Raw genomic sequence first — 25,108 nt, 5'->3', positions numbered from 1 at the left:
TCTCAGATACTTCTCACTTAGATTATAGCAAAAATACCATAACTATTCTGCATGCCTTTTAGTCGTCTTGTTGTTACGTGTCGTCAATTTACCTGTGATCCATAGCAACCCTGTTTATAGCAGCTCTGAACCCTGCCCTGTCCTGAGCCAATCTCATTAATTCCGACACACCAACTCCCATTGCCCCAAGTTACTATATCAGTCCTTTTCGTCTGGAGACTTCCTCCCCTGCACTGTCCATAACCCTTCTGAGCATGATGTCCTTCTCCAAGGACTGGTATCTCCTGGCCACGTGCCCAAAGTGTTTGAGACAGAGATTCAGAATCCTAGTCTCCAAGGAGAGACCTGGTTTTACCCTCTCCAAGACAGACCTTTTCTTGCGGGTCCATGGTATGTTCAAGACTCTTCATTCTAATAATGTCAACCACCTTAAAATTCTCTAATGGCAGCATGATGATAGATGGAGCAGAGATTGAGCTTGTTAACAATTTCAGCTTGCTCAGTTCCACAAACAACACTCTTGACACAGCAGTCAGGAAATCAGAAGACAAATTGAATTAAGAAAATCTGCTGTCAGGGACCTCTCCAAAGTGCTAAAAAGCAACAGTGTCAGCCTAGAGATGAAAGTATGGTGCACCTGATTGAGGCCATAATCTTTGCATTGCTTGCTATGCATCAAAGAGTTGGACAAATACCAAGGATGACAGAAGAATTGATGCCTTTGAGTTGTGGTGCTGGAGAAGAGTACTTAACATGTAAATTGACTGCCAAGAGAACTAACAGTTTCTGTCCTGGAAAGGCTGAAACCAAGTTGATCCTTGGAGGCAAGGATTTTGAGACTCCCTTTCACATACTTTGGGCATGTAGCAAAGAGGGACCAATCTTTGAAGAAAGATATCATGCTTGGAAGGGTCTAGGGACAGTGCAGGAAAGGAAGATCATGGATGAGATGGATTGACACAGTACCTACAGTGTCAGATGTGACAGAGACTGTGAGATTGGCTCAGAAAAGATCAGGGTTCAGAGCTATTGTGCCTAGGATTGCTTTGAGTCATAGCTGACTTGATGGCACATAGAAACAACAATGATCTAGGTAATTTTATTGTCTTGGTTGATATCTTTGCTCATACAACACCCTCTACGTAGAATAGTCTTCTCTCCATTAAGAGGGAATGCTTTCCTTACATTCACTTGCTGAATTCTTCTTCATGTGTAAAGGTTTTTTCTTTAATTCTAAAAATTAAAGGGACTACTCTCAAGATCATGCATAGGTTTCAAAGATGATAGTTGAACACAAGTATTTGTAAGGGAGAGATACACCCTTTTCTTTAAAGACTTAGAAACCTTCCCTCATCACTCAATAAACCAATGATTCTTTCATCTGTACCTTCACCAAATCTTAGCATACCACTCTCATAACACTTGAAAGACATATATTCTCATTTGTTTACTTGTCTGTTTTTTCCACTATGCTATGAAAAGATAATATATAGAAGTGGGAACAGAAGAAAAGTAATGGTGAGCAAAGGGGCAAGACAGAACAGGGAAAATAAAAAAAAGAGTAAAAGGAAGATGAAGAAACAATATATTCTTAACTTTTTTTGTTTTCTAGTTACATGTCTGCATTTTCCACAATACTTTGCTTTACCTTCTTGAGTTGCCTTGAAAATCTTCTTTTCAGCTCTTTAATTTCATCATTTCTTCCTTTTGCATAGAATAAAACCTCTATTCAAGCCCTACTGAAACACATCTAAGTGATAGGCAAAGGGATTCTAGTAGTGTAGTAGATTAAGTGTTGGGCTGCTAGCCAAGATGTCACCTGTTTGAATTCTCTAAGAACTTTTCAGGTAGAAGACAAGTTAATCTCCTATTGTTGAGATTTACAGCCTTGAAAACCTAATGGAAGGGCAGGAAACAACTCAGTGGTAGTTAGCTTGGTTTTCACGTTTAAGTAATAGGCAAAATTATTCTATTAGGATTCTCCTTTAAAAATTTATTTCCTCTATGAAAAGAATAAGATCCAGACTCTACAACTATGGTTTACAAAGCATCCTGATCTATAAACCTTCCAAAGTCACTTCCCAAGATTATCACAATTCAGCTACCATGACTTTTACTCTTGTCTCTGAAAATTTCAAACTCATTCCTCTTTGAGGCCTTAGTTTGCCTGGAATTCTCTTGCCAACCTCTCTGAATAGTGATGAATAAGGATTAGTTCAAATGTTCGAGGCCTTGCCCAATTGGTTCACTTGCAATTAAGCCACTCCTCTTATGTACTACAATCTATGACAACTATCTGCTTTTTGTCATCTGTAGGCCCCATCAGTATTGAAGGCAGAAACCTCATCTCTTTCCTTCATCTCCAGCTCCTAACACAGCACCCAAAACATAGTAGGTTCACAGTAAATATTTGCCATATGAATGGATGATGAACTAGATGATAAATATTTTAACAAAGGTTATTTAAAAATCCATGGAAGGCCAGAAAAGGGAGGTTCTATCTCTAGGCGAGTCAAAGACAGTGTCTCTGGTAAGGGTTATTTGGATTGGACAATAAATGATGAGTAAGAAGTAACTAGGTGGAAAAAGGAAGAGAAGGGGCATGCATTCCCTCCGGAAGGAATCACAAGCACAGAGAAGGATAGGAGAAGACAAATTTGCTGGAAAGTTATAGATGTTTTATAAAGTTGGAATGTAAGCTGGAGAGAGGCAAGAAGTGAAGCATCTACAGTTACATACATCAGCAGCCTGGGCTTCTTAGGTGACTGTTCCTCTTTATTTCACCCTCTGATATACCACATGCTGTTTGTGGATTGTTGTGTTGAAGACAGTTCTCTCTAGCCTTCCTTATTCAGGACACAATTCAGGAGAAAAGGCTTGCAACTCTGCCACTGGGTAGACCTATAACCAGTTGCTGTCTTATCAGTTCCAACTAACGGGAACCTGATGTGTGTCAGAGGACAGCTGGGAGTCATAGTATTCAATGATGGATTTTTCAAAGGGGGATCACCGTGTCTTTATTCTGAGATGCCTCTGCATGGATTTGAACTGCCAGCCTTTCCACAGAGATCTGCAGCATGCAAGGAAAGGGATCTAATTGTCTGTTCTGCTTGGTTGTCTTTAAATAAATATTTCTTAATTTTTCAGAAAACTCACATTTGCCATAGGACATATTTTCTGACTTAAAAACCACAACAGCTTTCCATTTTTAAAAACAGACAAGAAAGTGTTTTTGTTGATATCAGAAAGAAGATTTGACACTTTCTTGCCAAAGGCCTATGGGGAAAACAGAGGTGGAAGAGGTAAAAAGTTTCCTGGGGCAAATCTCTATTTAAAGAGGAGTTGTCTGGAAACACACATTCATATTCATTCTCTCTCTCTCTCTCTCTCTCTCTCTCTCTCTCTCTCTCTCTCTCTCTCTTTCTCCCTCTCTCTTTCTCTCTGTTTACACAAACCTAAACTTTATATTTTTGATAACTTAAGCCTGATGTTCCAGTCCATAGAAGTTGTGCTGTTAAACTAACAGCCAAGACTCTCTAAGGGTTCATTTCAGCTCTACCACTTGCTCCTGTGAGTAGGGCAATGGCCTTGCTCAACTGGAAGCTTACTGAGAGCATAGCAGAAGACAAGGCGTGACTCTGTAACTGGAGGTCTGACTTTGATTCTAGCTCCATAACTTCTTTCTGTGTAACCCTGAACAAATGACTTTATCTCTATGAACTTTAACTCCCCACTTTCTCAGGAAAACAAAGCTCATCCTTCTCAACATCTCTACTGAGGCTGAGATGAAGCTCAGTAGATTGAGAGGTGAGATGAACACCTCTCCTCATGCAGATTCAAATCCACCAGCTGCTCTGCAGGAGACAGATGGGCAGTCTCCTCTTACATGATTTACTGCTTCTGAAAACCTGACGGAGGGCCAGCTATGGGTTGGTTCTGACTCTACGGCACACAACAACAACTCTTGCAGATAGTGTGTATAGTCAGTAGGGAGTTGTCTGCTAAGCCAAAGGTTATGCCTCTCTAACACTTTACATCCACCAGAGACCAAGGGAGGAAGATGGGTAATCTCCTCCTGAGAGATTTATAGCCTCAGAAACCAAATGAAGGGCCAGCTAAGAGTTGGTTCCCACTCTAAAACAATGAGAGAGAGAAAGAAAGAAACCTTTCTACATATTGAATTGAACATGTCAACATATTAAGTAAACTCTACCAAACAAAACTCACTGCAGTTGAGGGGGCTTCAGTAACAATCCACTGAGTTTCCAAGGCTGTAAATCTTAGCAGCTAAAATATTGCCCAGACCACAGCACAGCACCAAGCTCAGGTTTTTCTTGCATACGCCAAGTTAGGTGAAGTCGGGAGGCAGTTCAGAATGTAGAAAGAAAACCCATTTCCTCTCTGGTGTCTAGAAGGAAGCAAACTTCACACTAAATTATGTTGCAAATATGCCCCAAGGTAGTTTTAATTTTATTGGCACTGATTTTAATTTACTCTTTAGGCCCTTGATTGCAGATGAGCTGTTGGCTGCTGGCAAGGGGACAGCCCTTCATCACTTAGTTTTAATTAAGGTTCTTAAGTTTGGAAGGAAAGAACAGAGATGCTTTTTCTCCTTCTGTTTTCATTCCCAAATTGTAATTAAGGGTCGTGCATTAGTGACATACCCCTTGGTCTGACAGAGTCACAGAAAATTACTGCATTTGATTGTTGGAATAACTTAAATATATTTATTAATTCATTTGTCATTCTAGCAATATATTTTCTCATTTATTTCTTTATCAAATCTCTAGTGATGATCTACTCTAGTCTCATCTTTCTCTGGTTCTGTAGATTAAAAAAAATCAACAATGTATGATCCTTGCCCTCAAGGAACTAACTCACTTTTCAATGTGAGATGAATATAAATAAAGAATTACTATGCCCCATGGTAAGTGTTACGAGAGAGAGAACTTTTTTGACTTGTGAGAGCACAGAGGAGGCTGTTAATCCAGTCACAGAAATAATAGAAAGCTTTTTGAATTGATACTTCAAATAGTCTGGAATACTAATAACTGCTGTTATAAACATCCTCAAATATCAGTGTTTTAATACAATAATTTTTTTTTTCCTTTCACATCACTGATGCACATCATGTATCTTCCTGGCCATTTCCTCCAAGTATTGAGTCAGGGACACTTTTTATGATCCCAACAATTTAATAAGTAGCTTTGGTGCAAAAGGGCAGGAGAAAATGTGTTTGTGCAATGTGGAAGATTTTGAGGGCCAGACTTGGAAGGGCCAGTTATCACCTTGGCTCACATCCCATATGATTCTAGTTAATTGGCAAAGGAGGCAGGAAATGTCTTTGTGACTTAGGAATAGGAAATGGGATTGGTGACCATCTTTCCAATTTTAGCCTTGAATTTTAAAATCAGATCAGAGTTGGCCAAATATGTTGTGGTTGCTGTTGTTGTTAGGTGCCATTGAATAGAGTACAACTCACAGCAACTCTATGAACATCCAATATGAATACTGTCCTATCTCAAGCCATTGTCACAATCTCTGACACAGTCAAACCCATTGCTGCAGTCCCTGTGTCAACCCACCTGGTCAAGGGTCTTCCTCTCTTCTACCACCCCTCCACCTTCTGGAGCATGATGTCCCTGTCTAAAAAATAACCTCTCCTAACAACAAACTCAAAGTATGTAAATGAAGGTTCATCATCTTTGCCTCTAAGGAAAGTTCGGGCTGCACTTTCTCCAAGACAGATTTGTTTGTTCTTTTGGCAGTCCATGGACTCTCTTCTTCAACACCACAAATAATTTATGCTTTATTGACTATGAAAAGGCATTTGACTGTATAGATCATAACTAATTATTACTAACATTGAGAAAAATGTTAATTCCAGAGCACCTGATCATGCTCATGCAAAACTTATACTTAGGCCAAGAGGCTGTTGTTCTAAAGGAGTAAGGAAACAATGCATGGTTTAAATTTAGGAAAGGTAGGTGTCAGGGTTGTATCCTTTCTCTACACCTATTTAATCTGTATGCTGAGCAAATTATTTGATAAATGGGACTATATGAAGAAAAATGTGACATAAGGATTGGAGGAAGATTTTGTTATGCATATGACACCACCTTGCTTGTGGAAAGTGAGGAAGACTTGAAACGCTTGCTGCAGAAAGTTAAACAATGCAGCTTTTAATAATGATTGCATCTCAACGTTAAGAAAACAAACAGTCTTGCTGCTGGACTGATAAGCAACATTTTGATGGGTGGAGAAAGGATTGGGACGGTCAATAAGTTCATCTTATTTAAATCCAAACTCAATACACTTGGTGCCAGCAGTCAGGAGATCAGGAAGCATATTGCACTGGGAAAATCTGTAGTCAATGATCTCTCAAAATTATTGAGGAGTATTGATGTCAGTTTGAAGACTTAGGTGTGTCTGATTCTGGCCATGGTCTTTTTAGTAACTTGCTATGCATCTGAGAGTTGAACGATGACTAAGTATGGCAGAAGAAATTGTCAAATATGGAACTAGAGAAATGGCATTGTAGGTAGAGGGGATACTGTATGTAAATGTAGAAACAAAAGTTACAAGGGTAGTGATTCAAGGAATTTAAGGTAGCTGGAATGTAGACCTTGGAAGCAGTAGTGGCATCCACTTCCACAATAGCTTGCCTCTGGAAACCCTATGAACCTGGATAAAGGACGAATGTTACATAGGCGGTGTCTAGAACTTTCGTTCATAGGGTCACTGTGAGTCACCCGTGACTCGACAGCACTTAGCAACAACAATAAAGTGTAGACTATCAGACTAGAATAGACAAGACCTGGGACTTGTTGGGGTCAAGAGCTGTTTAAAACAAAGGAATTTAGGCTCTATCTTGTAGATAACAGAAAAGCATAGAACAGTTTTCCTATGGAAGTGAAATGGTTTGTTTGCATTTTAGAGTTTAACACAGGAAAGAAATCTGTTGAGAATCTATTGTAAGAAATAATAAACACCTTCATTAGATATGATATTTGTGCTTAAGGAACTCATAGGCAGACATAAACATAGCAGAAAAATTGGGCTTTTAATTGTTGTTTGTTGATTGGCTTCGAGCTGAGCACGACTTATAGTGACCCTATGAACAAAAGGCCTGAAGCCCCTCTACAACAATTGACATTTATCAAAGTTCATAGGGTTTCTGGAGGCATATTGTTTAGGAAGCGGATACCAACAGATGTTAATAGCAAGACCCAAGCAAGAAAGTAGGAAGAATAAAGGATTTAACTGAAGAGTAGGATAAATCAAGAAAAAAAGAGGAAGACATATTATCTTTATCTTTCCCAACTACTACATATACAAATGAAGAAATTAAATCCTAACAATAGGATGCTATTTACCAACAGTCATAGATGATGTGAACATTAGAACCAGAATTATAACCCCTTCCCCATCTCTAGGACTTTTTGTGCTTCATTATAATTGGGCCAATATAAGTCTCTTAGGAACAAAGCATGATCAGGATGCTGTTGGAATTAGCATTTGTGTGTCTTTGACATTTTCAGCAAAGTGCTGAATATGTGTAATAAAAAAGAAAAAAGTCTCAAATGCAGACTCCATTCAGGTAAATCATCTAGATTTTTTTTAGATCTCTGTTTCCAGTTATTAGACTATTATGGTAGGAAAGGATTCTAGAAACTAACAAATCCTTTCATGTTTTGGGGTTTTTTTGAGATAGTAGTTAATGCAATTAAACATGAAAAATAAGTTAGGAATATGAAGACTGGAAAGGAGAAGATAAAGTTATTATAATAAATGTTTCCAAGTTGTAAAATTACATTACACCTGGGAAAAACTGTCCTTTTATTCACCCTTCTTCTCCAGACTTTCTCAGCCTTTTTGCCGCTGCTCAAACATGCCAAAATCATGTGACTTTTGCATTTACTTTTCCTTTTATCTATAATATTTGTCTGCCTGATATTCTCAGGGCTTAAGCTTCTACTTTATCCAAATCTCTACTGTTATTACATCTCTCTCCATCATTTTTTTTTTACTCAGCCATATTTGTCTTAATGACATCCAAGTATCCTAACAGCTCCTCCCATAAAGATTTATAAACTATTATTCACCAACACCAGAACATGGAAGCAGCTCAAATGTTTAACCACAATCAAATGTATTGAGAAATTATGGTACATACACAATCACACATAGCACTCAGAAGCAATCACTACCTAACTTGGAAGGGACTGGAGAGCAATATGTTAACTGAACTGACTTAGTCCCATAAGGACAAATAGTGTATAAGACCATTATTGTAGATATAGATAACAAGTAAAATATGTATGAGGATATAAGGGGGGAAGGAGGGAGCTGAGGGTTGAGTATTAGGGGTAATCATAGGATTGCACAACTTGATGGGTGGAGGAAAGGGTGGCTTAAGGTAATGGGAAAGATCTGGTGTGAAAAACAATGTATATGAACTTTAAACAAGTATTTAAACAAAAAAAGATATAACCTAGAAAACCTGATAGAGGATTGCCATGATCTGGAATCTATTTTTTTAAAAAATTGTTGCTGTTGTTGTGAAGTGCTGTTGAAACGAGCACAACTCATAGCAACCCTATGAACAAAGGATCTGAACTGTGTTCTATAATTGTCATGTTGAGAGACTTTCCAAAGTCATGTTTCTTAGGAAGCAGATGTCAATCCGCTTCCAAAGGTAGTGGGTTTAATTTTTGGTTTTATTGTTTGGTTTGCAGATTTCAGAATTTCCCTGGCCAGGTCCCAGAACAGTATCCAACACATAGAAAGTGCTCAGTAAGTGAAAACAAAAGTAACTTTTTAAAAATTAATTTTAATGAAAGTTTACAGAGACTTTGGATTTCCATTCATTCATTGTTGGCACTTTTCTCTCTGTCCACCCTTTCCCTCCAATTCACTCTTCTCTTTGAAAAGTAAAAGAAAAAATCTTGCATTGTTATACAATCCCACTCCCAGTTTGTAGACTGTAAATCTTTGAGGGAGATTGCCCTTCTTTCTCCCTGGGACCTCCTGACCTTACAGTGAGTTCAAGGGCTCACTGTGACAGCATGGCTTCTATACCATAAATATGTGCTGAATACATAAGCAAATATCCTGATAAAATTGGAGGAGGTCTGATAAAATCCAATGAACATTTCTGATAAGTTTCTGAAATTTAAGTAAATATTCTGATGAAGTCCGATAAATTCCATTGAAAACTTCTGATGAGTAATAATAGAATTAACTCTCTGAGAAAAAAGGAACTCTATATTGAAGTCAAAAGTCTTCATATAAATAGCTATCAGAGGATTTAATGAAAGAAAAAGTCACATTTACAACAGCATATTAAAAAGCTAATTTATCCAGAAATGAACATAATATTCAAGGACTATTAAAAACAAGGGAGCACTTGTGGCCAATGCAATCTAAAAGACACACTGTTGGAAATGGACTGCTGAGTCGATTCCAGCCTGATGGTATGTAACGACAATAGCATACTGAAACTAAAACCACTTCTAAAAAAACCTCCGCTATACACAAAGAACACTTGAGTGAATGAAAACATAAAATATGTTCTTCACTACTGTTGTAGAATGGGACCGACATCAGGATTGGGGTGAGATTGAGAAAAATTGGATAAATTATGTAGACTGCATTGAAACAGATGAGGGAGAGAACAGCTTAAAAGCGATATATGATTGGGTATTATGGTCATGACAAGAGTCCAGAATAAAGGCAGCATAGTGGAGTGTACTTGGGGGGAGGGGTGGATTATACCAATGAAAGAATTTTTCTTTTACTTTTCAAAGAGAAGAGCAAACTGGAGGTGGGGGGGGGGGCCAGAGAAAAAATGCAACAATGAATGAATGGAAATCCAAAATCTCTGTAAATGTTCATTAAAATTAATAAAATAAAACAAAACAAGAAAACACAACATGTTCTTCAGAGGAGGACATTCAGATGTCCAACAGATACATGAAGAAATACTCTAAATCAGTGGCAATAAGAGAGATGCAAATCAAAACCGTAATGAGATACAATCTTACTCCAGTAGCAGTGGCAAAGTTAGCAGGGCAGCAAGTAATAAATATTGGAGAGGATGTGGTGAGATAGAAACTTTTATACATTGTTGGTGGGATTGTAAAATGGTACAACCGCTCTGGAAATCAGTTTGGCTTTTCTTCAGAATGGCAAACAGAAATTCCATATGATCCAGTTATTCCACTGCTTGGAATATATCCTAAGAAAATGAGAACTGAGGATTTATACACCACTCTTCACAGCAACATTATTCACCATAGCAAGAACATGGAAAGAGCCCACATACCCAACCACAATGGAATGGATTGAGAAATTATGGTACATTCACACAGTGGGGTACAATGCAGCATGAAGGAGCGATGATTTTGTAAATTACTACCTAACATGGGAGAGGCTGGAGAGCATTAATCTAAGTGAGCTAACTCAGTATCATAAGGACAAAAACTGTGTAATACCATTATTATAGAATGAGTACAAGGATCCAAGGAGGGGAGAGGAGTGAGGCTTAATTATAGGGTTGCACAATCTGATGGGTGGAGGGAGGAGTAAATAAAGGAAAGGGGAAAGATCCAGTGTGAAAAAAAATGTACATGAACTTTATGAACACTGTATGTAAAGCAGTATAAAAGAAAACTGGATAGATTAAGTATACTGAATTGAAACAGATGAGGGAGAGAACAGTTTAAAAGTGATATGTGATAGGGTATTATGAGTATTGCAGGAATCCAGAATTAAGGTTGCATAGTGGAGTGCATTCGGGGCGGGGGGCATGAGGGGAATGCAGTGGTTTATCTTTTGCTTTTCAAAGAGAGAAGCGAACTCAAGGGGGGGGGGTAGAGAGAAAGGTGCAACAATGAATGGAATGAATGGAAATCCAAAATCCCTGTAAATGTTCATGAAAATTAGTAAAATAACATTTTTTTAAAAATGCAAATCTACTGAGACAAAAAAATACTATATTCATGGATAAAGAGACAAAGTCATGAAAGTAAGTTCTTTATGATAACATTAAAAATATTGACAGGATGTTTTTTAGGAGTGATATAAAATTAAATAAGCTAATTAAAAAGATTGAATAGAAAGATAAGAAAAGCTAGAAAAATTCTGAAAGGAAGGCCTCAAAATAGTACAATATGTTATAAACGTAACATAATTAAAACTATATAGTTTTGACATATGAAAATATGATAGGAACAATAGAAAGTTCAGAATAAACTCAAGTATATAAAAAGAATCATAAAGTAAAGATGATTTCTCAAGTTAGAAATTTCGTAAATGGTGTTAAGACAATCAGTTGCTACCTTGAGATTAAAAAAAATCTTTGCCTAACATATATTCAAACAAACTAAAAATTTAATGGAATATTTATATGTAAACAATGTAAAACTAAGAGTAACAAAAGAAACAAAAGATTATACCCAGAAGCCACAAAAAGGAAAAGCTAATAAATCTAACAATATGTATTTAAAATTTTTCTACATAGAATTAAAAAAAGGATACTAGTAGAAGTAAACCCAAAAGACATGACAGAAAAAGCAAAAATAATTTCTATTGTATATATAAAAGGACTAGAGCCTTAAATATTAATTGAAGCTCAACATCAAGAAAAAAAAAAAGATTCTTACCACTGGGCCAATTAGCAGCATCGTGATAGATGGTGAAGAGTGAAGAGATTGAGGTTGTTAACACTCTTGGTACCAGCAACCAGAAAATCAAAATTCAAATTGCACTGGGAAAGTCAGCTATCGGGGATGACGCCACAGTACTGTAGAACAATGATGTCAGACTAAGGAGCGCCTGATCTGGGCCATAGTCTTCGCAATTACTTGCAATACATCAGAAAGCTGGATAATGACTAGAGAAGATAGAAGGAGAATTGAGGCCTCTGAGCTGTGGTCCTGGAGAAGAGTATTAAATATACCATGGACTGCTAGGAGAACAGATTTATGCTAGAGATGGCGCAACTAGGCTGTTCCTTGAAGGCAAGAATTCTGAGGCTTTTTCTGACATACTTTGGGCACATTGAAAGGAGGGACCAGTCCATGGAGAGGGATAATATGCTTGAGAGAGTGGAGGAAACAGCATAAAAGAGGAAGACCCTCGATGAGATTAATTTATTCAGTGACTGGAATAATGGGAATAGGTATGTCAGAGACAGTAAGGTTGGCACAGGATAGAGCAGGTTTCAGAGCTTCTGTACATAGGGTCACCATGAGTCACAAGTGATTCAGTGGCACTTAACAACAACAACAATACATAAATAATAACTAACAAATCAAACAACTCATTGTCATCTAATTAGAACTAATTGATAGCTGGCTCTCCAGAGCAGCTGAAAGCTTCAAATCCTTTTCCTTTAGATTGGCAGGAGAGGAGATTGGAACTGTCAACAGCTTCATCTTGCTTGGATTTACAATTAACACCCTTGGTATGAGCAGTCAAGAAATAAGGAGATGCATTACCATGGGACAATTTGCAGTTAAGGACCTTTCCAAATTATTGAGGAGTAGTGATGTCAGTTTGAGGACTAAGATGCATCTAATTCAGGCCATGATCTTTCTGAATACTAGCCCTGTATTTGAGACCTGGACAATGAATAAGGATAACAGAAAAAGAATTGATGCCTTTGAGCTGTGGTGTTGGAGAAGAGCACTGAACATTCCATGAATGGCCAAGAAAATTAAAGGATGTCTTAGAGAGGGTACAACCAGAATGTTTTTTAGAGGCAAGAATGATGAGGCTTCACTTACCATATTTTGGACATGATAGTAGGAGATACTATCCCTTGGAGAAGGACATGATGTTGGGAAGGATGGAGGGTCAATGAAGGAGAGGAAAGCCCTTATCCAGGTGGATTGACATGGTAACTGCTGCAATGGGCTCTTGTGTGTCAGGTAGTGTGAGGATGGTGCAGGACAGAACTGGTTTCAGATCTTTTGTCCATAGAGTCACTATGAGTTGTACTCAACTCGATGGCACCTAACAACAACAACACAGTAACACAGCTCCTTATCTACGAGGCCATACAGATTTTATAATTTTCTCAAACAAAAAAGAAAGACTAACAGTCCCTTTTCTAATGGATAAAAGGATGTTGTTGTTGTTGTTGTAGTTATGTGCCGTCGAGTCGCTTGCGACCCATAGCGACCCTATGTACAACAGCCCTAAACTCTGCTCTGTCCTGTGCCAAGCACACCGTCTCTGATATACCCATCCCAATTACCCCAGTCACTGAATCAATCCACCTCATTGAGGGCCTTCCCTTCCTGTGCTGTCCCTCCACCCTACCAAGCATGATGTCCCTCTCCAAGGACCGGTCCCTCCTTACAACGTGTCCAACGTATGTAAGATGAAACCTCAGAATCCTTGCCTCCAAGGAGCTGCCCCATTTCCAGGATGAATCTGTTTGTTTTCCTAGCAGTCCATGGTACCCTCAGTACTCTTCTCCAGCACCACAGCTCAAAGGCATCAATTCTCCTTCTATCCTCCTTGGTCATTGTCCAACTCTCTGATGCATAACAAGTGATTACAAAAACCATGGCCTGTATCAGACACACATTAGTCTCCAGAGAGTCACCATTGCTCTTCAATACTTTAGAGAGGTCCCTAACAGCAGACTTTCCCATGGAAATACATCTTAATTTCCTGGCTATTGGTGCTGAGTGTTGACTACAGAGCCAAGCAAACTAAAGCTGTGAACAATCTCAATCTCTTCACCATCCATCCTGATTCTGCCAATTGGTCCAGTGGTGAGAATCTTCGTCTTCTTGACATTGAGTCTCAATCCCTATTGGAGACTGCAGTCCTTGAACCTCTGCAGCAAGTGCTTCAGGTCCTCCTCACTTTCAGCAAGCAGAATTGTGTCATCTGCATATTACAGATTGTTGATAGATCTTCCACCAATCTTGACCCCCACATAAAAGGATAAAAAAGGATAAAAGGATACAGAAAGATAATTTGTAGAAAAGAAAATGCAAAGGTCTTTTTTTAAAAATTTTATTATTTTTGTGTGGTGTACCGTCAAATCAGATCTGACTGGTACAGGAGGAGATTGTCCCTCCTTCCCCGGCAGAGCATCTGGTGGATTTGAACCGTGCGCCTCTGGGATTGTAGTTGCAGCTCCTTGCCACTAGGCCACCAGAGCTCCCCAAAGGTCTTATACATATATAAAATTATCAACCATATAAGAGAAATAATAGAAATTAAAATTAAAACTAGTTTTTAACATTATTTTTTCACTTCTCATAATGTTAAAGATCAAGTTTGATTATACTAGGTTATCAAGTAATAAAAAAGAGGCATTGTTGTTCATTGCTCGGAATGTAAAATAGTGCTTCTAAGGAGGTAATTTTGTCAATAGTTATCAAAATTTCAAATAAACATTGTTATATGTCATTGAGCACCTGCAACTCATAGCGACCCTATTTACAATAGCTCTGAAATCTATCCTGAGCCAGAATTACTGTCTCCAACACACCTACCCTTGTTACCCCAGTTATAATGTCAATTCATCTCATCCAGGGTTTTCCTCATCTGTGTTGTCCCTCCATCCTTCCAAGCATGATGTCCTTCTCCAGGGATGTGGTCCCTCACATGCCCAAAGCACATAAGACAGAGCTTTAAAAATCCTTGCCTCCAAGGAGCAGCCTGATATCACCTTCTCCAGATAAACTTGTTTTCTTGGAAATCCATGGTAGTGATTGTTGTTGTTGTTGTTGTTGGGTACTGTCAAGATGAGTATGACTTATAGCAACCCTATGCACAGTAGATCTGAACCTCGTCCTATCCTGTGTCATCTTCACACTTCCTGACACATTAGAGCCCATTGCAGCAGTTACCATGTCAATCCACCTGGTTGAGGGTATTCCTCTCCTTCGCTGACATTCCACCCTTCCAAGCATCATGTCCCTCTACAAAGAAAAACACCTCCTAACAACATGCCCAAAGTATGTGATGTGAAGCCTCATTGTCCTTTCCTCCAAAGAGCACTCTGGCTGCACCCTCTCCAAGACATATCTGTTTGTTCTTTTGGCAGTCCATGGATGTTCAGTGCTTTTCTCCAACACCACAGCTCAAAGGCATCTATTCTTCTTCTGTCATTCCTATTCACTGCCCAGCTCTTAGATGTATAGCTAGTGAGCAGAAAAACCAATAGTCTGAATCAGATGCACTTTAGTCCTCAAACTGACATCAATTGCTCCTCAATAACTTGGAGAATACCTTAACTGCATACTTTCCCAATGCAATATGCCTCCTCATTTCCTGACTGCTGGCACCAAGGGTGTTAATTGTGGTTGTAAGTAAGAGTAAGTTGTTGATAGTTTCAATCTCCTCTCCATCTATCATGATATTGCCTATTGGTCCAATGGTAAAAAAATCTTTGTTTTGTTGGCATTGCGATGCAATCATTATTGAAAGCTTAATTGTTTAACCTTCTGCAGCAAGTAAGTGCCTCAAGTCCTCCTCACTTTTAACAAGCAAGATTGTATCATCTGTATAATGCAGGTTATTGAAGTGTCTCCTTCTGATCCTGATGCCACACTCCTCTTCATAGAAACCAGCTTCTCGAATAAGTTTTTCAGAATACAGATTGAATAGATATAGAGAGAGAATACAACTCTGAAACACTCCCTTCTTAATTTTAAACCATATGGTGTCCCCCTGCTCTGTTCTCACATCAGCCTCCGGGTCCACATATAGGTTTCACATGAGCACAATTAAGTGCTCCAGGATTCCCATTCTTCTCAATGTCAGCCACAGTTTGTCATGATCCACTGTCAAACGCCTTTGCATAGTCAATAAAGCACAAATAGACCTTGTTATGGTATTCTCCACTTTCAGCCATGATCCATCTGACCTCAGCAATGATATTCCTGGTGCTACGGCTTCTTCTAAATCTTGCTTGAACTTCTGCAGGTTCCTAACTATGTACTGTTTTAGCTCTTTTTTAAATCTTCAGAAGTATTTTTCAGTATTAATATTGAATCTACATAGGACCCTTAACTTTGTTTCTGAGAATTCATTCTACATGTAACCGTATATATACAAAATTTTGTATATACAAATTCAACCACTAACACATTATTTATAATAGAAAAGATTGGAAAAGATTGAATGTATATCTGTAGTTGTCTACTTAGATAATTCAGTATTTAAAAGAATGTGATAACTTTTTACATACTGAGAAAGAATCACCTACATAGTATATTGAGAGAAAAGTGCATAACTGTATAGGGTGTATAGTGTGCTATCATTTAGGATGAGAGGGAAACAGAAGAGAGTGCCTGGAGGAACAAATATGCAATTATATACCCATAAACTTTCACTGAAAAGTCTGGTAATATCAGATGTCTGTGGGCAGTGAAAGTGAGTGAACCACTGAAGGATATAGGTGAAAGGGAGAATTTGCAGTGAAAATTCTTCCATCCCTTTGATTTCTTTCAACTATGTAAATCAATCCACCTAATATATGTACTAGTTAGTAAAAATGAAATTACATTAGTTTTCAGGTGTCAGGATGAAGTAATGGAAACCAGGCCAGGATGGTTATCAGAAGAATCAGGTTCTAATTCTTACTTCTTCAGGACTTGCTGTTGGAATTTAAGTGAGCAACCTTTTTAGTCAGACAGGACTGATCCCCAAAGGTTGGAGAACCTGGCCTCCGAGGCCTGCTGTGGCTCTGACATACAGAGATATAAATTGCAGTTTTTCCTTACACATCTTTTAAGTCATCCCTCTACCTCCTCCTTTCCACAGCAGCTCATCAAAAGCTCAGAGGAAAAGACAGACAATTGAAGAAAATAAAATTGCAAAGATGACTTTTATAGGGTTCCTGTTGAATCATTGCATATTCTACCTCCAAAGCTGAAAATGATGGGTTTAATATCACACGGAGCAGTGCATCTTGTATCTCTCTGAAGACAGCTTATGCTACCCAGAGAGCTGGGAGCTTAGCAAGACAAAATTTTTCACTCCAAGTCTCAGGCAAATGAAATGACAGTAATTGGACCCACATTCTAGAAGCAACATGGTTTTCATTTGCTTTTAACTTCATTTAAAGTGTCCCAAAGAGGGAAAACCCTTCTAAGATGAGACTTTTCGTCTTTTCCCAGGACTATATGTTAGAAAGGAAATGAAAAGAAGACCAGGATAGGCCTTGGCTGCTTCTGTTGTTGGATATTGTTGAAGATGTTGTGATGTTGTTTACTTTAGAGCCAGAACCAACTCATAGCTGAACTTCTAATTGGTTCTCAGAGACAATTTAATTGCTTGGGATAATTGAGGAGAATTGCCTAACTTTCTCCTGTGGAGCAGCTGGTGGATTTGAACCACATACTTTTGAGACAGCAGAACAACTTCTTACCACTAGGCCATCAGAGTTCCCTAGTCCTTCAATAACTTGACTATACTAGCTATCCTCAGCAGACTTTGGATTCAGTCTCAGTTGTGCCATGAGCTTGAACAAGTCCTTTCTAATTGAAGACCTCAGAAACAACAACTGACATTATGCAGATGACACAGCCTTGCTTGCTGAAACTGAGGCAGACCTGTAGCCCTTGCTGCAAAAGGTCAAGGACAGTAGTCTTCAATATGGATTGAAGCTCAACATCAAGAGGACAAAGATTCTCACCACTGGGTAAATTGACAGCACCATGATGAATGAAGAGATTGAGGCCATTAACAGTTACAGTTTGCTTGGCTTCACAATCAACACTCTTGGCATCAGCAGTCAGGAAATCAGAAGACACATTGCATTAGGTAGATCTGCTGCCAAGGATGTTTCCAGAGTACCGAGAAGCAACAATGTCAGTCTAGATACTAAGGTGTGCCTGATCCAGTGAGACTGGCTCAGGGCAGGGCAGACTTTAGAGCTGTTGTACATAATGTTGCTGTGAGTTGCAGGTGACTCAATGGCACATAACAACAATATGTATCTATCAATATCTATCTATCTATCTATCTATCTATCTATCTATCTATCTATCTATCTATCTATCTATCTATCTACTAAGCCAATACAGTTGAATCTGTAAGAACTGGAACTAAATGCAATTGCTTTATTATTTTTTCTTTTCTCACATGTTTCCATCTTTGACAGGAAGTAGTCTTACTATTACCTACTTGTGTTTTCTTGAAAAGGAAAATATTTTCCTTCTCTGACAGGCTCTAGCTTTGTGACTGTGAACTTCTCATTTGTTTTTTTTTTTCTCTCTCAACAGAAAATAAGCCTGGAGTTTTATATTGATATCCATGCGCACTCCACGATGATGAATGGCTTCATGTATGGCAACATCTTTGAGGATGAGGAACGGTTTCAGAGACAGGCCATTTTCCCCAAGCTCCTCTGTCAGAATGCTGAAGACTTCTCCTACGTGAGTTAAGAGTTCTTGGCCAGCCTCAGCTCCCGTTCCTCACATTCTAGCCACATCCCCCCACATAGAAACCCTATCACTCACCTTCCTACTGCCTCCCTCTCTTTCTCCTCTCTGGGTTCAAAACAGTCACTCTGTACAAGGTGTGTTTTGGGTGATAAACATAGAACTAAAACAACAACAACAAACCATAGAGATAAACAAGCAGTGTCCATGCCCTTATGCAGCTCAGCACAAGTGAGAGTCTTCAAACGGTAGATTTGCTCTTCCTGATAATCGGGCATCTGTATAGTTGATCTGAGCCCAGCATTAAAAAGCAAAGAAGCTTACTGGGCACTTTCCACCTGCCAGACAATTCCCCGGGGTCTGATTTCACCTAGATCAGTTCTTTCACTCTGAGCTGCTTCTTAGAGGCAATCATGATGAAGCTCTGTCCCACATACTTGGAGTGTGTTGCCAGAAGGGGCCAGGCCTTTGAAAAGGGCATCATTCTGGGAAAGATAGAGGGTCAGAGAAAGAAAGGAATACCCTCAACAGGATAGATGGATATAGTGACTATCACAGAGTTGATGAAGATGGTGAAGTATAGGGCAAGGTTCAGATCTGTTTTCACAGGGCCACACTGAGTAGTGGCCAATTCAATGGCACCTACCAACAATTTACATGTCTCATGAAGGGGGTCACATAATCACCATTATTTTCCTCCCTAACACTTACTCAGTTTCCATTTCTTTGTCAATAAACTGGGTGTGATTTTTTTTTTTAACCCTGCTTCCTGGGAAGACAATGAAACAACAATTATGAAAGTACTTTGCAAGCAGTAAAGAGCTCAACAAACTGTAGAAGTTACTGCTGTTACTACACACTCTTCATACTTTGGGCATGGAGCTAGGTGAGTCTAGTCCATGGAAAGGACCTCAGGCTTGGAAAGTTGGAGGGTCAACAAAGGAGAGGAAGATCCATGAAGAGATGGATTGATAGCGCGACTTCAAAATTAACTCTAGTGTGTCAGAGATGATGAGGATGGCACAGGATAGGGCAGGGTTCAGTCTGGCTGATAATAGGGTCAGTGTGAGTCATACTCGACTCAAAGGCACCTACCAAGAACAACCCACTCCTTATGATGAGAAAAGAGACTGAAAGGTGGGTGGTGGTGTTAGGTTCCCTCGAGTTGACCACCACTGATAGAGATCTTATGAAGAGAGAATTGAACCTTTCCCTGGCCTGAGGAGTTAGAAGTATTGGTGGCAAAAAGTAACAATGAATCGGGGCCAAAAGAGAAGAAGGAAATCAGCATGTCATATGAGGATATGAGACTTTTTTTGCTCAATTTCTTTTGTTGATACTAAACATAGGCTTGTTACTTCCATGTGGCCAGAGGGGAAGTGGCCCACAAAGGTCATAGCAATTTTTGAAGTTGATGAGCTGAAAACTCGCCTGTCCATTGCTTCAGGCTTGGACATTAGTGAAGATGATGAATTTCTCCACGTGGTATAAGATGTGCTTTAAGTCCTGGAACTTTTCAATGTCAAGCCTGAAAAGGGACTGGAAAGTCATGTAACCTAGCCTCCTCGTCAGTCACAAGAGATACCTGTGACGCCAAGAAACTGAGTGCTTGGTGCAAGGTCACCCAGAATTTGGTAGAATTAAAGCAGGAGGCCTCACCATTTGCCGCTTCATTTGGACCAAAATAGTTAGGCCTATTCTTTAGAAATCTCTGCAAGATGGACAGCCATACATTTTTGTGAAACCATGAGGTTAGACTGTGGTCCCCTCAGTTCAGGTACCCTGGAAAACTGGGACATAGACCTCAGAAAGTCTTATAGTGGCGAGGTGGTTCTCACAGCCTACAAAAAGTGCACATAGTCCAGGAATCTCATTTCTGTTATTATTTAATGATGTTCCTCATTGAATTTTTCTTAGGAGCTCAGGACTGAGGTCATGGCCATCCAAACATGTCTGGTTTCTGTCTCTCTTCTCTGATAAACAATGCCCATCCTAAAAAGGAAACAATAACTTTCACTTCATGGATTAAAAATCCTTTGTGTTTTTAAATTCTATTATTTTCTTACCTTTGGCCTGGAAGATAAGATATTGCATTGACACCCCAAAAGTAAGCAATTTGAAATCACCAGCTGCTCTGAGGCAAAAAGATAGGCAATCTCTTAGCATGTGATTTATAGCCTCTGAAAACTCACTGCAAGGTCACTTATGAGTTGGTTCAGACTCAAAAGAAATGAGTTTGAGAGCTTTTGCTAAATACCAAAGCATACACATATGTTTTTTTGGTTCTTCTTTTACTGTTCTCTGTCCTCTCGCCATCCCTTTAATCAGCTTCTCCCCACCTCTCTTCTATCTCCTGCTGAATTAGACGTTGTTGCTGTTGTTGTTATTTGCCATCATGTTGTCTAGGATTCATACTGACCCTCTCAACAGCAGACCTGAACCTTGGCCTGTCAGGTACCATCTTTACCACCTCTGATATGCTTGACTCCATTGTTTCAGACTCTGTGTCAATCAGCCTTCTTGGAGTTGTTTCTCTCTTTCTTTTACCCTCTGTCTTTCCCAGTATTGTGCCCTTTTCCAAAGACTAGCCCCTCCTGACAACATGTATTTGACACCCTGATGGCCCTTCCTCCAAGACAGACTTGCTGTTCTTTTGGCGGTCTGTGTGATATTCAGTACTCCTTTTCCATACTGCAACATAAGGCAACAATTTTTCTTCTGTATCCTATCAATAGGCAGTAATTTAAATTACCATGGATCAGATACACATTAGTCTTTTTTAAAATTTATTTTGTTTTATTATTTTTTGTGTCTGTACCATCAAATCAGATCTGACTGGCACAGGAAGAGATTGTTCCTCCTTCTCCAGCAGAGCATCTGGTGGATTTGAACCGTGCACCTCTGGGATTGCTGCTTCTTGCCATAGGCCACCAGAGCTCCCCTAGTCTTTTCTTAATTGTGATTTCAATTCAAGTTAGTAGAAAAGTTGGCTTTTCATTCATTCTTTGTTGCACATGCACATGAGTCTTTAAACAGACATCATTGCTCTTTGGCCCTTTAGAGAGGTCCTTAACAGAACATGGAGACAAAAAGAAGGCCAAGAAAGAGAGGGACATGGACGAGCTAAAGAAAGAAGTATCTATGAATGACCATAAACTTAGCCTTGATGAACTTCATCTCAAATGTGGAACGGACTTGAGCAGGGGTTTAACACCTGCTCAAGATGCAGAAATCCTGGCCTTAGACAGTCCCGATGCCTTTACCCCTCCTCCCACTACTCTTGAATGGATCAAATTCTGTTGACAGCTGTTTGGGGGTTCTCAGTGTTGCTGTGGGTTGGAGCAGTTCTTTGTTGCTTGGCTTATGACATTGTAGCTACCTCAGAAGAGTCTCCGAGTAATGATAATCTCTATCTTGGTGTGGTGCTGTCAGCTGTTGTTATCATCACGAGTTGTTTCTCCTACTATCGTGAAGCTAAAAGTTCAAAGATCATGGAATCCCTCAAAAACATGGTTCCTTAGCGAGCTTTTGTGATTCCAAAAAGAAAAAGAGCATCAGTGCAGAAGAAGCTGTTGTGGGGGATCTGGTGGAATTGAAAAGTGGAGACTGAATCCCTGTAGGCTTGATAATCATTTTTGTAAACGGCTTCAAGGTGGATAACTCCTTGGAGAATCAGAACCTCAGACCAGGTCTCCAGATTTCACAGATGCGAATCCTCTGGAGACAAGGAACATTGCCATTTTTTCAGTCAATGATGTTGAAGGCTTTGCACGTCGCATTGTTGTATACACTGGGGATCGCACTCTGATGAGACAAACTGCCACACTTGCTTCTGGACTACAAGGGGGTCAGACTCTTACTGCTGCAGAAGTTGAGCATTTAATCCACATCATCACAGGTGTGACTGTTCCTCGGCGTGTCTTTCTTCATCCTGTCTCTTATTCTGGAGTACACCTGGCTTGAGGCTGTGATTTTCCTCATCGACATCATTGTAGCTAATGTAGCAGAAGGCTTGCTGGCCACTGTGATGGTATGTCTGATGCCTACTGCCAAATGCATGTCAAGGAAAAACTGCCTGATGAAGAACTTGGAAGCTGAGGAGACCTTGGGGTCCACATCTACCATCTGTTCTGAAAAAACTGGAACCTTGACTCAGAACCAGATGACAGTTGCTCACATGTCATTTGACAATCAAATCCATGAAGCTGATCCTACAGAGAACCAGAGGGGTGTCTTATTTGATAAGATGTCAGCGACCTGGATTGCTCTGTCCAGACTGCAGGTCTTTGTAACAGGGCAGTGTTCCAGGCCAACCAGGAAACTCTACCTATTTCCAAGTGGGCAGTTGCAGAAGATGCCTGAGTCAGCCCTCCTGAATTGCATTGAGGTGTGCTGTGGTTTAGTGAAGGAGATGAGGGATCAATATGCAAGATCGTGGAGATACCCTTCAACTCTACCAACAAGTTCAAGTTGTCTATTCATAAGAACCCCAACACACCTGAGCCCCAGCACCTACCAGTCATGAAGGGAGCTCCAGAGAGGATCTTGGGCTCCATGGCAAGGAGAAACCCCTGAATGAGGAACTGGAGGACGCCTTTCAGAATGCCTACTTGGAGGCTGGAGGTCTCAGAGAGTGAGTGCTAAGTTTCTGCCAAATTCTTCTGCCCAATGAACAGTTTCCTGAAGTGTTCCATGTAGACACTGATGATGTCAATTTCCCTGTGGAGAAACTCTGCTTTGTCGGCCTCATCTCCATGATTGACCCTGCTTGTGTTGCTGTTCTCGATGCTGTGGGCAAATGCTGAAGCACTGGAATTAAGGTCATCATGGTTACAGGAGACCACCCAATCACACAAAAGCCATTGCTAAAGGTGTGGGCATCATCTCAGAGGGCAACGAGGCTGTGGAAGACGTTGCTGCCTCCCTCAGCATCCCAGTGAGCCAGGTGAACCGCAGAGATGCCAAGGCCTCTGTGGTCCATGGAAGTGACCTGAAGGACGTGAACTCTGAGTAGCTGGATGACATTCTGAAGTACCACACTAAGATTGTGTTGCCAGAACCTCCCCTCAGCAGAAGCTCATCATTGGGGAGGGCTGCCAGTGACAGAGTCCTCATGTGGCTGTGACTGGTGATGGTGTGAATGACTCTGGCTTTGAAGAAGGCAGACATTGGGGTTGCTGTGGGACTTGCTGGCTCAGATGTGTCTAAACAAGCTGCTGACATGATTGTTTTGGATGACAACTTTGCCTCAATTGTGACGGGAGTTGAGGAAGGTTGTCTGATCTTTGATAACTTGAAGAAATCCATTGCTTATTCCCTAACCAATAACAGTCCAGAGATCACCCCCTTCCTGATATTTATTATGGCAAACATTCCGCTCCCACTGTGGACCCTCACCATCCTCTGCATTGATTTGGGCACTGACATGGTTCCCACCATCTCTCTAGTATACATGCAAGCTGAGCATGATATCACAAAGAGGCAGCCTAGAAATCCCCACATGGGCAAACTGGTGGTGAGAGGCTCATCAGTATGACCTATCAGATGGGTATAATCCAGGCCCTGGGAGGCTTCTTCACTTACTTTGTGATTCTGGCTGAGAATGGCTTCCTCCCTCCTCACCTCCTGGGCATCCGAGTGGACTGGTATGACCGCTACATCAACTCTGTGGAAGACAGCTATGGGCAGCCGTGGACTTATGAGCAGAGAAAAATCATGGAATTCACCTGCCACACTGCCTTCTTTGTCAGCATTATGGTGGTACAGTGGGCTGACTTGATCATCTGCAAGACCAGAAGGAATTCTGTCTTCCAGCAGGGGGTGAAAAACAAGATCTTAATATTTAACCTCTTTGAGGAGACGGCCCTTGCTGCTTTTCTTTCCTACTGCCCTGGCATGGGGGCAGCCCTGAGGATGTACTCCCTCAAAACTACCTGGTGGTTCTGTGCCTTCCCTTACTTCTCTTCTTCATTTACGATAAAATCATAAATCTCATCATCGGGCGAAGCCCTGGCAGCTGAACAGAGAAGGAAGCCTACTACTAGTCCCTCATCCTGCACTCTGTGAAGCGTCATGCCACACTCTGCATCCGCCACCCACCCACCGCTTTGTGTAATTCAGCCTTGGAATTCAAAACTCTACCCTGTTAGGACATCCCAGAAGCATGTGGGGCAAGCGAGACATCCCAGAATGAAGCAGGAGAGGACTGCCTGAAAATCATCTGTCTATGGATATTACAGTGGGGAAGGTTTTTATGTGCTTTTTCGGTTTTGTTAAAAAAGGAAAACCTGGGAAGACTGAAAGACTACGTTTTATAGCTGGATTTTTACAAATAAAGATGGCTGTTATAATTGGGAATGGGGGGAAACGCCAAACATAAACATCTTTCTGCTATCCTCTGCTTTCAACCAAGATCCATCTGATGATATCCCTTGTTCCATAGACTGTGAGGTTCCCCCTTGATGTTCTGTTTCAACCCTTTTTAACTACCTTTCAATAAGATTTCATTTGCATGTGATTTTAATGAGGTTGTTTGATAATTTCCACTGTCTATTGGATCATCCTTCTTTGAAATTGAAACAAATATGGGTCTCTTCCAGTCAGCTGGCCAGGTAGCTGGCCTCTAAATTCCTTGACATCGTCTAGTGAGCATATTCAAGGTTATATCTGCTTGTTCAAACATGTCAACT

The 25,108-nt window shown here is 40.2% G+C and overlaps 1 protein-coding gene and 1 pseudogene across 1 annotated transcript in view; both read left to right on the top strand.

The window, feature by feature from the left end:
• AGBL4 (ATP/GTP binding protein-like 4) overlaps positions 1-25,108 on the top strand; it is a 1,996,071-nt gene that overhangs the window by 1,885,706 nt on the left and 85,257 nt on the right. Inside the window, exon 10 of the mRNA XM_006879803.1 lies at positions 18,261-18,413. Coding sequence (XP_006879865.1) covers positions 18,261-18,413 — 153 coding nt within the window. The remainder of the gene's footprint in view (positions 1-18,260; positions 18,414-25,108) is intronic.
• On the top strand, positions 21,504-24,463 carry LOC102847364 (annotated as a pseudogene).

The sequence above is a fragment of the Elephantulus edwardii genome, unplaced genomic scaffold (genome assembly GCF_000299155.1).
Source record: "Elephantulus edwardii isolate Elephantulus edwardi_28Jun2011 unplaced genomic scaffold, EleEdw1.0 scaffold00005, whole genome shotgun sequence".
NCBI lineage: Eukaryota > Metazoa > Chordata > Mammalia > Macroscelidea > Macroscelididae > Elephantulus > Elephantulus edwardii.
This window is presented reverse-complemented; position numbering and strand designations above follow the sequence as displayed.